Source organism: Bombina bombina, chromosome 6 (assembly GCF_027579735.1).
Source record: "Bombina bombina isolate aBomBom1 chromosome 6, aBomBom1.pri, whole genome shotgun sequence".
Classification (NCBI taxonomy): Eukaryota; Metazoa; Chordata; class Amphibia; order Anura; family Bombinatoridae; genus Bombina; species Bombina bombina.
In genome coordinates, this window is record NC_069504.1 from 984,891,536 (window position 1) to 984,907,041 (window position 15,506).

Consider the following 15,506-nt stretch of genomic DNA (forward strand, 5'->3'; position numbering starts at 1 on the left):
CCGTACTACTCCTCCCTCATTTATATCACTTATAAGGCCACATATTCATATGCTCCCTAGTTAATAACATTTATTGCCCACACCATAATATTCTCTTTCCCATTATCCATAACTTACTGTCACACAACCAGACCTTAAAATGTAATTAGACCTGATCCCCACCTTCGTAATAAATGTGTCATTACAGGCTACATCACTTATCCAACCTCTTCCTCCCAACCCCCTCTTTCAAACTTAAAGCAGCTCTTGCCTACTGATATACCCCTTTAGTTTCAAATAAGCGCTTAAGGCATAATAATTACCTACTTATCGCCTATATCCATGTGCAGGTGTGCTCATTATTTCGCAAACCCTTTATCCTTCACTCATTGAGTGTCACTATCTACCTTACAATGTTTGAGACGTCTTACCCTTTGTTACGCTTTAGCTCCTTATTGACTTCCACTTCACTCTATACTAACTCAACACACACATGCTTCACAATATCACTACCAGTTTACCATACATAAAATAATTTATGGAAAATTAGGTATAATGTTCCACATACAGAATTTCAAAGTACAAGAAAACAAGTTTGTCTATGCCATATGTGTGGTACACCATTCAAATAACACTGCTTATCCTACATGCCGGTAAAGCATGGGCTACCTGCTTGTTCTCTTTAATCTTGTTTGCACGTTTTTGTTGTTTTTGTGTCCACACATGTGACTTCCTCTGATTTTATAACATTTCTGTACCTATAATTGTTTACCTCAATAAAAATTTGATTTAAAAAAAAAAAAAGATTTACAGAACTGTTAAAGTCCTGGCCTGGATGAGCTCACCCCAAGATATTATAAAACATTTCTTAACTCTTTAGCTCCTATAATGCTTCAACTTTTTAATAGTTTGAGTGAACATCCTCATCTTGTTAAAACCATGCTTGAAGCACATATTACACTTATCCCTAAACATGGCAAACCCTCTACTGCCACAGAAAATTTTAGACAGATATCATTATTGTAAGTACTGATATCAAAATCCTAGCTAAGGTTTTAGCAAAACGCCTAAACAAATATCTCCCAAACCTCATATCAACTGACCAGGTGGTTTTTTCCCAGGCAGAGAAGCTTGGGATGACACTTTGAAGGTTTAACAATTGATTAATTACCCCAGGGTTGAAGGCGTGCCTATAGCGCTCTTTTCGACAGATGCGGAGAAGGCCTTTGACCGTGTAGACTGGCTTTTCCTGTGTCAAGTGATGAAGGCTATGAACTTTGGCGATTCTTTTTTGAATATGACATTTGCTTTATATTCTACCCTTAACACGTGAGTCAGAGTAAATTGAACACTATTGGATACTTTAAGATCACAAATGGCACTAGGCAGGGGTGCCCCTGTCTCCCCTACTATTTGCCCTAGCAATAGAAGCCTTAGCACACAAATTTAGGAATAACACTAAAATTACTGGGATCAGAATAGGAGACACGGAGCACAAACAAGCGCTTTACGCAGACGACATACTTTACACTCTTACAAATATAGAAACATCTGTTCCAGAACTCCTTAATGAAATAAAAACATATGGAACACTATCTAACTTTCATCTCAACCTCACAAAATCTGATCTTTTAAATGTCAGTGACCCACACAAGCACATACAACATCTACAGATAAACCACAGGGTCACCATTGCCAGTTCGCAATTTAAAATATCTGGGTATTTATCTTACTGCAAACTATTTTCTAAGGCTTAAAGAGGAAATAGTTAGAGATCTCTCATCAAGAAAGAATAAAACACCCTCATGGCTGGGAAAAAGTGGGGTAGTGAAAAATTTATATTCTCCCACGCATTTTATACATTTTGCAGACCATTCCAATTTCCCTACCAAGAGATTTTCTGCCTCAATTACAAAAAGCTATAGAACAATTTGTTTGGACAGGCACAAGACCAAGGGTCCCCAAAAGATCAATGTATCTCCCCCGAGACAAAGGAGGGTTGGGATTCCCAGACTTGGCAACCTATAGGTGAGCTATACTGTTACAGCATTTGGTAGAATTGTCCCACAGCACCACGCATAAAGCATGGGTTCATATGGATGGTAAAATATTTAAGCTGAATAATGTTGGTACATAGCATGGATCTCATCATTGATGCGCCCCAAATTACTTAACAAATACCATATGTCACTAGAAATATTAGACGGATGGGACAAAATATTGGCCACTAGTACGCATATCTCACCTAAACAATCGCCACTGCTTCCCATTATAGAAAACCCTGAGCTGCCATATAACAAATTGGGAACACGTGTCGGTAAACCGTATAGCCTTAGAACGGGTACATTACACTTTGCCATTGAAAATGGGAGACTGTGCTCTCAACAGCACATGATAGAAACACATGGAGAATTATTCTCCTAATGGATTATATATAACCAGCTAATAAACTTTCTGATGCATCATGCTCATTAAGACAACTTCACTAGGTACCTTACCCCATTTAAACACCTATGCAAAATGACACTACCACCAAGACGACTTATCTCCTTAATATATAAGCTTCTACTCCTCCCTTCAGATACACCCCTTTCAACATACACCATAGCCGGAAACAGAGATCTCAATAATGATATAGACCAGGAGGCCTGGCTTAGATAATTTATTTTAGTAAAGCGCTCCTCAATATCAGCTAACGTACATGAAATTCAGCTTAAATTACTAAGCAGATGGTACTTTACTCCGGCAAGACTCCATAGTTACTTCCCATTGGCAAGCCCATTATGCTGGAGAGGTTGTGGAAAGGTTGGCACACTCCTCCATATTTGGTGGTCTTGCCCGAGACTCCAGAGTTTTTGGTCGGAGGTGATATGCCTCATATCTGATAAACTATATATTATAATACGAAACACCCCAGAAACAATATTCTTTCTCCACCTACCGAGAATCAGAGAGTCATATAAAAGAGGCCTTCTCTTGACAATGCTCACGGGAGCTAAAAAACTTCCAAAAAAGTGGAAATCAAATAGCGTACCAAACATGGAAGAATAGTATTCCTCGGTAAGTGATTTATTACTTCTGGAGAGATTTTACTATCTCAAAATCAATCAAATTGTCACCCTCGAAATGATGATGGCTATCTGGAAAGGTATTCTTCTATAATAGGAAAAGCCTATTCCAAACAATTTCCAATCAAACTACGGACTGGTCCCATTCTGGCCTCCCACTCTAGGGAGCGTTAATATTATTATTTTTATTTTTTTTCCCTCCCTCTTCTCTTTTACCCTATCCACTCTCATACCTTCTTCTTAACTCAACACATGGTTTAAGGTTTATACTTGGTTAAGCTTGTATTTGCCAAAAAAAATGTCAAGCTCTAAGCAGGATTGCACGTACATTGATATACATGGACTCACTTTGACTTTCCAGTCTGAGATCCTGCTGTTTATTTACTGTACAATAATAAATGGTATCTTACTATAAGAACTGTTTTACCATCAAAATGTAGACAATGACAATACCAGTCTGTTGGTTATGCAAACTGTTTCTTTTTATTGTACATCTGGAATTTATGATCAATAAAGCTTGTTTAAAAAAAAAAAAAAAGAAACTTAAAAATACATAATAAATTCTTCATTGAGTATTGAAAGGATATCAAAGCCCAAAAAATAATTTTGTGATTCAGACAGAGCATACAATTTTTAAAAAGATTCCATTTAACCTCTCATAAAATGTGTGTGGTCTCTGGAGCACTATATAGCAGGAAATAGTGCTGCTATTTAGTGCTCTTGCATAGAGATAACATTCTTGTAAAACTGCTGCCATATAGTGATCCATACATGTGCACGGTACTGAGCTTAAATCTTTGCTTTTTTAACAAGATATACCAAGAAATTGAAGTTAATAGAATTAGATTAGAAAGTTGTTTAAAACTTCATGCTCAATCTGAATCATGAAAGGCAAACAAAATGAGTTTCATATCCCTTTAATGGTGTTTCATTACAGAAGGGTTTACTTTTGATTGACTTACATCATAAGCACCAGCCTTGATCTGCTGGTATAGTCTGTGCTGATCTTCATCCCAGAATGGTGGGTAGCCAACAAGCAAAATATAAAGGATAACACCTGGCAAAAAAAAGAAAAAAATAATTAAAGAGATTCAGACATGAAAAGTTGCAGTCTCTATGCAAGGACTAATCCACCATAAAGATGAGCTTGTTATTAAAATGAGGTGTACTTCATATGAAATTAATCTCCTTTATAAAATAAAACAAAGCTGATCTCTCTTTGCTTAAATGACTGTGTGATTGAAATATAATCACTGAAACGTCAATACAAAAAAATGAGTGTGCTGGCTCTCTAGTCTGTTCAGGAAACACAGTAAATATGGATATTTCAAGCTAAGCACATGCAGAGAATTTAAATTTCAAACTATAATCATAAGGTTACAACATTTATTAATGCTCTAAAGAGCAGGAACAAAATCGAAAGCACTATGCAATACTACTAGTGTGCTTGAGCAGACAGAATGGTAGTGAGGCAAAATATAATATTCTCAATGATTTGCAAATATTGCCACTAACAAATAACAGTTACCAAGAAATGGAATTGAAATTCACATTTCCCTAGACCTGGTGGCAGTTTTCAGTTGTCTTCAGATTGTAAGATTTTATTGGCATTGCATTAATTGTTCCTAATTGTGTTACAGTTAATTCATGTGACAAATGTGTTCCTTTTTTTTTTTGTATTGTACAATTAATAAAGCTTTAAAATAAGATTAGATACTACAATGTAATATAAAGTTATGTTGCATAGCTGGATGGCTTTTCTTGACCCAGTTAGCACTGAGTTGGTATTCCTACTTAAAGGGACAGTCTACACCAGAATTTTTATTGTTTTAAAAGATAGATAATCCCTTTATTACCCATTCCCTAGTTTTGCATAACCAACACGTTTATATTAATAGACCTTTTACCTCTGTGATTACCTTGTATCTAATCCTCTGCAAACTGCCCCTTATTTCAGTTCTTTTGAGATACTTGCATTTTAGCCAATCAGTGCTAACTCCTAGGTAACTCCACGTGCATGAGCACAATGTTATCTATATGACACACATGAACTAACACCCTCTACTGGAGAAAAACTGTCAAAATGCATTCAGATTAGAGGCGGCCTTTAACGTCTAAGAAATTAGCATATGAACCTCCTAGACTTGGCTTTCAACAAAAATACCTAGAGAACAAAGCAAAATTGGTGATAAAAGTGAATTGAAAAGTTGTTTAAAATGACATGCCATATCTGAATATGAAAGTTTATTTTGGACTTGACTGTCCCTTTAACAAAACACTTATCTCCAATATCCCCTCCACACAGTGCTTACGCCTTCCTGACAACTTCTGATCTCTCAACTGTCCTGTGTTTTGTGGGATGTGGTCCTGGTTAAAGCATTCTGTTCTCTTGTCCCACCACCTCTTTCCTTTGCCTCTATATATCACTGTCATTACCAGATGGTAGAAGCACCTTAGGCTCTCTGAGCAAGTGCTGGTGCATCCTTAAATACACATTTGAAACATCTATAGCTTTAATTAGAAGCATTTTTGCTAATACATGTATATTACAAACATGCTTCTATTCACAACGGAAATGCATCCACGTGGATTCCAATCTTGTGTAACCCCGGGACTACCAGAACCGTCTGCAAGGAATTCTGTAAACTCTAAATGCATTATTCCCTATGACTGCCAGAAATGGATGCAACACTTGATTGCATTGTATTGTACACCTCTCTAGTAACCAAGGGGTTTTGATAATATTTGTCTACCTTTTGGTTTATCTTTATTGTCTCACAATATGCCCCTAAATAAGGAGATCACTGAATATATATGACGTTTTTCATTGCTTTATGTCACATTTCTCATTCTCCTACTCCAGTTAGTAATGCCTCACCCACGCTAGCTATCTAGATATCTCTTCAACAAAGAATAACATGACTGCTTCTTGATAATAGAAGTAAATTAGAAACTTTTTTTTAAAGTGTCCTTTTACACACCTCTTGTTTTTGTGTAAAGATTGTGCTTGTCCCACAGTCCCTAGAGAGGGTAAAAAGCAAATGTTCTAACCCGCAAATCAAGCTGGTTTAGGCAATTTGCAAATAATGCAGTATTTTGAACATATGGGTTACTGATTTTGCTTTTTGATCATTAGTTATTTGTGAAAAAGCATACATTTGACACAAATAAAAGAGCCATTTAATGTCCCATTAAGGAATCAAACATGCTGGAACAAATATTCAGGTGGCTCAAATATCAGCTTTATTATCAGATCAATTGCCCAATTGATCCACTAGTGTTCTCCCTTTGAACGAAACAACTACAGAGCACCCTCTAAACTAAATTAATGAGACAAAAATGTTAGAATTGAAATGTGTATGGGTGCATTTACATTTTAAATAAATCCATTTATTGCAATATACTTCCATTAGCAAAAATGCTTCTAGTAAAGGTTTTTAAATTGTTTAGGGGCATATGCACATATGCTGTGAGTGCTCCATGCACCAGCATCCTGATCCTCTGTCACATCTAGCATATGTGTACATGAATAGCAAAATAACTTTTACTAGAAGCATTTTTGCTAATGTAAGTATATGGCAAAATTGTTCCTATTAAAAGTTTAAAAGTGCCCATGCACATTTCAATTTAGACCTTTCTACCCCTTAAAGTCAAATTCACCTCAGGTCAATTACTCCACACAAATATCCCTAAAAATGACCACTGTTATTTGTTTCACATATATTTATATTTTTCCATTAAAATCTGAATATTTTGAGAAATATCTATAGTGTTTACTGTTTTAGATGTAACAATATGTAAACATTTTCCCACTACACCTCAGAGAGAAACTAGCTATTTTGAAATCCTACCTGAATTTAAGCTAGCCCTTTCTGTGAAGCTTGTTACTATGATTTCAGTTTATATTTTCACTTGGCTTCTTTATGTTGATGCTGATATCTATTGGGATCCAGGTGAATCATGAAGTTTAGTGATATAGCTCAGGTAGAGAAATTGTATTGACACATAGGGCTCTATTTATTAATGGCTGGACTGACAAGAGTTTGCTGCTGTGAAGCTGTCACCCTGGCCTTGCTGTAAACGGGCAGCATATACTGCTTCTGCAATGCCACCCCATGCTAGCGTGCAACCAATCATAAGTGAGCAGGGACTGTCAATCATCCAGATTGGATTAGATCAGGATAATTTCACACAGTCACATTTTAGGTTTCAGAGACGTTAAGTAGCAGCATTATTAAGACAACTGCAGCTTAAAGGGAACACACTAGTCAAATGAAATGTTCATGATTCAGATAGGGCATGTCATTTTAAACAACTTTCCAATTTACTTTTATTATCAAATTTGCTTTCTTCTTTTGGTATTCTTAGTAGAAAGCTTAACCTAGGAAGGCTCATATGCTAATTTCTTAGTCCTTGAAGGATGCCTCTTATCTTAATGCATTTGACAGATTCTCACACCTAGAGGGCATTAGTTCATGTGTGCCATGTAGATACCATTGTGCTCACGCCCGTGGAGTTACTTATGAGAGGGCACTGGCTGGCTAAAATGCATGTCTGTCAAAATAACTACAATAAGAGGGCAGTCTGCAGAGGCTTAGATACAAGGTTATCATAGAGGTAAAAAGTATGTTAATATAACCGTGTTGGATATGCAAAACTAGTAATAAAGGGATTATCTATCTTTTTAAACAAAAACAATTCTGGAGTAGACTGTCCCTTTAATTAGCATTACAGACTTATTTGCGCAAGCCAGAAACACTGTGGCACCAAAGCTACTTCCGCAGCTTGATAAATGGTGCCATAGTATTACAAAACTAATAATAATGAAAATTAATTTGTTTAATATTTTATTTAACAATTAAACCACAAAATAGCAACCTGATCCAATTAGCATAGCCATCTACCAAAATCTAAAATCACATTTTATGTCAAGAAAATCGAAATATCTTAAGAAATTACCACAGGCCCAGAGATCAACTGCCTTTCCATAGGGATCTTTCCTAAGAACTTCAGGAGAGAGGTAACCTGGTGTGCCTGCAAACCCTGTGGAGGAAAAACAGAGGATGGTCAATGAATGCCCATAGCTTACACACATATTCAGTATAGCTTTAAATGTTATGTTATGTTGATTTGAAAAATGTATTATTTACTAGATAGATAGATAGGCTTCAATGGAGCGAGCTTTAAAAAATAAATCAAACTCTTTTCACCTGACAGTGTTAGACCTACAGCGCTAAAGCCGAAGGTAGTTATGCATATTTTACATTACAATGTTTTTTACCTAGAAGAATTTATTTTTTATTTTTAAATATACATATATATGATTTTTTTAAAAAAATATTTACATAGATGTCTATACCTATATATCTATATTAATATATACAGGTGTATATATATATATATATTTGAAAATACTAAGAACATTTTCTACTATGTGAAGAACAGTGGGATGTGTGTGTATATACAGTATATATATATATATATATATATATATATATATATATATATATATATATATATATATGTGTGTGTGTGTGTGTGTGTATATGTGAGTTTATATGTGTATATATGTGCTTACATGTGTATATAAATATAAACATATATAAACACATATATACGGATGCACATATATGCACATATTTAGACATATATATATATATATATATATATATATATATATATATATATATATATCATATACCTTTTAACCCTTATAAAAATTATATTAATATTTATATAAATAATTTTTATCAGATAGTGTAACTATGAGTTTAGCACTTTATTCTAATGTATTTATGTTGTGTTTGGTGCAAAAAAAAATTCAACTATTCACTCGTACTTTACTTTCAACTTGTAGTACGTATTTACTTTCAACTTGTAATACTTGTGCAAATTAAAGTCTACACACCCCTGTTAAAATGTCAGGTTTCTGTTATGTAAAAAATGAGGCAAAGATAAATCCTTTCAGAACTTTTTCCACCTTTAATGTGACCTATAAACTGTACAACTCAATTGAAAAACAAACTGAAATCTTTTAGGTAAAGGAAAATAAAAATAAAAAAATAAAATAATATGTTTGCATAAGTGTGAACACCCTTTAACTAATACTTTATTGAAGCACCTTTTGGTTTTATTACAGCACTCAGTCTTTTTGGGTATGAGTTTTTCAGCATGGCACATATTGACTTGGCAAGACTTGCCCACTCTTCTTTGCAAAAACACTCTAAATCTGTCAGAATGCGAGGGCATCTCCTGTGCACAGCCCTCTTCAGATCACCGCACAGATTTTGAATTGGATTCAGGCTGTGCTCTGGCTGGGCCATCCCAAAACATTAATCTTCTTCTGGTGAAGCCATTCCTTTGTTGATTTGGATGTATGCTTTGGGTCGTTGTCATGCTGAAAGATGAAGTTCCTCTTCATGTTCAGCTTTCTAGCAGAAGCCTGAAGGTTTTGTGCCAATATTGTCTGGTATTTGGAACTGTTCATTATTCCCTCTACCTTGACTAAGGCCCCAGTTCCAGCTGAAGAAAAACAGCCCCAAAGCATGATGCTGACACCACCATGCTTCACTGTGGGTATGGTGTTCTTTTGGTGATATGCAGTGTTGTTTTTGTGCCAAACATATTTTTTGGAATTATGGCCAAAAAGTTCAACTTTGGTTACATCAGACCAGAACACCTTTTGCAACATGCTTTTGGGAAACGTCAGATGTGCTTTTGCAAAATTTAGCCAGGCTTGGATGTTTTTTTTGTAAGAAAAGGCTTCCGTCTTGCCACTCTACCCCATAGCCCAGACATATGAAGAATATGGGCGATTATTATCACATGTACAAAACAGCCAGTACTTGCCAGATATTCCTGCAGCTCCTTTAATGTTGCTGTAGGCCTCTTGGCAGCCTCCCAGACCAATTTTCTTCTTGTCTTTTCATCAATTTTGAAGGGACATCCAGTTCTTGGTAATGTCACTGTTGCACCATATTTTCTTTACTTGATGATGACTGTCTTCACTGTGTTTCATGGTATATCTAATGCCTTGGAAATTCTTTTGCACCCTTCTCCTGACTGATACCTTTTAACAATGAGATCCCTCTGATGCTTTAGAAGCTCTCTGCAGATCATGGCTTTTTCTGTAGGATGCGACTAACAAAATGTCAGGAAAGACCTACTAGAACAGCTGAACTTTATTTGGGGTTAATCAGAAGCACTTTAAATGATGACAGGTGTGTACTGACTCCTATTTAACATGATTTTGAATGTGATTGCTTAATTCTGAACACAGCTACATCCCCAGTTATAAAAGGGGGTTCACACTTATGCAACCATATTATTTTTATTTATTTTTATTTCCCTTTACCTAAAAGATTTCAGTTTGTTTTTCAATTGAGTTGTACAGTTTATAGGTCACATTAAAGATGGAAAAAGTTCTGAAATGATTTATCTTTGTCTCATTGTTTTACATCACAGAAACCTGACATTTTAACAGGGGTTTGTAGACTTTTTATATCCACTGTATATATATATATATATATATATATATATATATATATATATATATATATATATATATATATATATATATATATATATATATATATATATATATGCATGTGTATATGTGAGTGCTATAAACACATATATATGAATGCACATATATGCACATATTTAGACTATATATATAAATATATATATATATATATATATATATATATATATATATATATATATATATATATGTGTGTGTGTGTGTATAATATACCATATACATTTTAACCCTTGTATTGTATTAATATTTATATAAATAATTTTTGTCAGATAGTGTAACTATGAGTTTAACACTTTATTCTAATGTATTTATGTTGTGTTTGGTGCAAAAAAAAATTCAACTATCCACTCGTACTTTACTTTCAACTTGTAATACGCACGCTAATTAGCGCACCGCAATATTAGTTATTTCTACATGAATACTTGTTGTCTGTGCAATATCAAATTTATAAAGACATATTTTACTCAAAATTTTCTTTCATGCATTATTATATAAAGCCATCTCAATATACTGAATATTTTGCCAGAAAAAAAAAGATAAGTAAAGCTGTTTAAATTGAAATGAAACAGCAGATTTATCATAAACAAACTAGTGCGCTTGAACTATCTGTTTTAGAGATTTTAATCCTTCCCACCAAAAGAAAAAAAAAAACAGCAGTTGTACACCCCCTGCTAAAGCTTACTGGCTGATAAATGCAACTCCCAGAGCACTATTTGATTAAAATGAGCACACCTCTGCAAGTTTATTCAATACAGAAACATTCTTTTAAAGAAAAGAAAAGAAAAAATCATAGAAAACACTACAGTGTCTTTTTAAGATTAGTAGTTAACTGATTTAAATGTTGTGCATATAAAGAGACATTAAACACCTCTAAAAATGATGTATTTCACTCAATCCCTATAGAGGCTAAAATCTGTAACATAGATTTTCAAAATGCTGCAAATTGCCTTTTTTATTTGCAGCAGTTGCAGGTTACAGAATTTGCTTTTTGGCTTCACTAGGGAGTGTGAAACAATCACAATTTTTACACAAAATGCAAGAAGTGTTAAAAACGTCCCTTTAAATCCCATTCTGTAAAACTCTTATTTATAACCTGCTATTGAGTAGTGTATATGAGCAGATACAAGCTCACTCACATTTGTGAAAAGTAGCCCTGGCTTAAAAGATGGTGCCTAAAGGATAATACTGCAGAACTACAGAATTAGAAGTTAGTTAAAAATCTATTTCTATTTAATTACTATTTCTCTGACATGTAGAATTACTGTAGTAGGGCACCTCACAGTTTAATAACTGGCTTCCCTGATTCAGAACTAAAATGATATTCCTTCAGTATTAATATCTGTCATGAACTGACATTGTTATTAAAGAGACTTACCAAACCATGCCTGCTGTTCACCTTCCACCTCAATGGCCAGTCCAAAATCTGCCAGTTTGACAGCCGCTCCCTTCAATTTAGAAGCCAACAGTAGATTCTCTGGCTGTGCATAATTGATAACAGCGTAGAAAATGAGATAATGACAAAAATACAGCTTTCTATGCATATCTCTTGTATGAATGTGTTGTTACTTTATCTGCACTGCTATCCAACTAAATAAAAGACTCTAAAAAGGAATTAAAAATAAATAAGAAGGGTTAATACATATTCACCCCACATTAATATTATCTATAAAACATGTCTTGTACCCCAACAAAACATCAGTATGAATCACTGCATAATGTCTCTAAGTGGCTCCTTAACATATACAAACCACAGTTCCATACAAGCTATATACAGTAATGTAATAATTAATTTTCATGTATCTATCAGAATAATGTTACTGTATATGGAATCCTAAATCCTAAATAACTTAACAGAGGAATGTAACCTTTTATGAGCTTTGTGAGTGACAATGTGTGCTAGACTTATCTTTTGTATAAAGTATGAAAATAAAAACAAATACTAAAATAATAATAATAATAATACATCAAATTGGACTAGTCTCTGCAGCCTTTATTTTAGCTACATATATATGTCAGATCAGACACATGTCCCTACAACTTCTCTCTCTCACCTAATAGCCACATCAGACCTCAACTCTTAGTCACCTTACCGTTAGTTCCATTGCCAGCCCCTAACTTCCATTACCTCCAAATCCTCCCCATTTGCAGTATGTTGCTTTGGGTTCCCTAGCATTTAGTGTGTTGTTTCTCAACTACTGTGTGATTGTAATATAAAATGTTTCATTTTGTGCAGTAAAAAAAAAAAACTTTGAGATTGTGATATAAAAGGTTTCATTTTATGCAGTATTAAAAAATACAATATATTTTTATTATTTGTTTTGCCTACTTTGAACCCTGTAGAGTTTTCCAATTCTGAGAACTAAAAGTGAACACTGCAGGCTTAAAATACAATTACCTCAACAGAGGTCATTAGCAGTGTTCCCTCTAAGGCCAGTGTTGTGAGCGGCCCAGCAGTGAAACAGTTAAGGAAACCACACTTTGCAGTTTGCATAGTGTAGTGTTTGCTAATTAAAGTGATTGTAAATCCTAGCTTTTGTGAAACGCTAGGATTTACCACTGGAACAAATAAAGGGGCTTTTCAGTCATGCTGAAAGGTCCTTTATTTGTTGGAAGTGTTCTCAGTACTGAGCTGCTCAGGCTAGGGTTGCCACCTCAGCCATGTTTTCCTGGACACTTATGAGTTACACATGCTGCAGGGTGTGCAGGGAGGAACATGTATTGTGTTTCTGGACAGCACTACTCATATTCCTCTCTGCACACCCTGAAGCATGTGTAACTTATAAGTGATCTGTATTTTAAGGGACAGGTGGCAACCCTAGCTCAGGCAGCCCATGGCAGAACGCTATTTTGCTTTGAGGTGATTTTTTCACCTCTCAGCAAATAGACGTGAGTTCCAGTGGGCACTAAGCCAGATAGCCCGCATGGCTGTTGCCTAAGAGGTGGAAACGTCAAATAGCGTTTTGCTGTGGGCTGCCTGAGCAGCTCAGTGCGGCAAATCCTTCCAACAAATAAAGGAACTTTCAGCATGAAGTATTTTATACTTCATGACTGAAAATCCCCTTTATTAGTTCCAATGGTAAATCCTAGCGTTTCACACAATGCTAGGATTTACCATCACTTTAACTGTTTCACTGCTGGGCCGCACAAAAAACTGACCTTAGAGTGAACACTGGTCGTAAGATAAAAACAAAACAATGTGAGTTTTGCTAACAAAATGACAGTGGCTCTGTGTACTCCAGTAACAAATCCATATTTGTTTCTTCAAATGATGCAAGTAAGTATGTGGGGCCATTTAATCAAAATATCAGCAAAGTCTTCCCACTTAACTAGTAAGTTAATTAATTGCAAGATTTCTGAAAAGTCTTGTACTATTCAAAATGTTTATGGCCTCTATCTCCATGTCATTTTTATTTGTAAATTATGCAAATGAACACACATGGAAACACGGGGCTAAATCACAACCCAGAGGCACAATGTATAGTCAGGGCCTGCAATAACCTCCTATCTCTTAACATTACTCTTTAGTGGATGGTGAGTCTATGGTCAAACATTGCTAGGGACTGGTTTACATATAGAGGCCCATTTATCAAGCTCCGTATGGAGCTTGTGGGCCCATGTTTCTGGCGAGTCTGAAGACTCGCCAGAAACAGCAGTTATGAAGCAGCGGTCTAAAGACGGTCAGGTTGATTGACACCTCCCTGCTGGCGGCCCATTGGCCGAGAGTCTGCAGAGGGGCGGCGTTGCAATGCTGAATACGGAAAGCATATTGTTCTCCACATTCAGCGAGGTCTTGCGGACCTGATCCGCACTGTTGGATCAGGTCCGCAAGACCGTTGTTAAATAGGCCTCACAGTGTTAAACACTTTGAGATTTGTATATAAAATGTTTAGTTATGCATAACAAAACGACTTTGCAATATATTTTCATTATTTGCTTTGTCCCCTTTTCATGTAATTTAGTTCTGAAAATAGAACATTTTATAATCCCCAGCACTTGGAAGGCACCCTGCTGACTTTTCAAGGCTAACCCTACTACATATATGTCCCTAATTGGCTTTGACAGCTTACAACTGCAGAACAATTCATTTTATACTAACTTCATGACTTAGCCTTGTTGTCTGCAGACTAAAGCTCAGGTTTGTTCCTACAAATAAGGCAAATGGTGGGCGGTGTTCGGCAAGTGGAAAATAACTGCAGTCAAAATTATGTTAATTTGTTTTATAAAAACGTGAAGACCTGGCTGATGTTATTTTTATAGCAACATAACATAAATATCTTGTAATTACAGGGTGTTTACTCTCCCTTTAATACTGTTTCTAGCGAGACAAAAAGGTTAAATGCAACATATGGCCCCTTTAACTACTGATATCCACCACTAGTAGGTTAATTAGATTTATTCCTTATGTCTCTGTAGCCTTTCCAGTGCTCACCTTCAGGTCTCTGTGCACAACTCCCATTTGGTGACAATGCAGAACTGCCTCAAGAATCTGCTGAATGCAGTGACTGTAATAGCAAGAGATAAGACTCACATGTATATTCAATGAGAGGAATAAACATGCACTGTATTACAAAGAGCTATACTAAGAGGTATGAGTAAAAAATAGAATTAGACTTGGCATTCATATTATAAAACAGATATTTTCATGGCTCAATAGGGCTACAGTTTCAAGAATGAAAGTTCTAATGTTCTTATATTTGGCCTTTGGTTATTATAAAATGCACTGACCTTGCATCTGCCTCACTGTAATATTCCCTGGCAACGATATCCTCAAATAGCTCTCCTCCCGTAACCCTAGAAAGAAACACAATGTTTTTACATTAAATATACATTCCATGATTCATAAATAGAAATATTACAAACAAATATGTGGAATCTATAAATGAACAAGACAACATGATTCCTTTACAATACAAAAC

The 15,506-nt window shown here is 35.3% G+C and overlaps 1 protein-coding gene across 1 annotated transcript in view; it reads right to left on the reverse strand.

The window, feature by feature from the left end:
- The window catches only part of CAMK2A (calcium/calmodulin dependent protein kinase II alpha), a 369,514-nt gene that overhangs the window by 104,046 nt on the left and 249,962 nt on the right, over positions 1–15,506 (reverse strand). The window contains exons 5-9 of the mRNA XM_053718653.1: positions 15,316–15,381; positions 15,020–15,092; positions 11,966–12,068; positions 8,007–8,090; positions 4,010–4,104 (exon numbers count right to left, since the gene is read on the reverse strand). Of these exons, the coding sequence (XP_053574628.1) occupies positions 4,010–4,104; positions 8,007–8,090; positions 11,966–12,068; positions 15,020–15,092; positions 15,316–15,381 (421 nt within the window). The remainder of the gene's footprint in view (positions 1–4,009; positions 4,105–8,006; positions 8,091–11,965; positions 12,069–15,019; positions 15,093–15,315; positions 15,382–15,506) is intronic.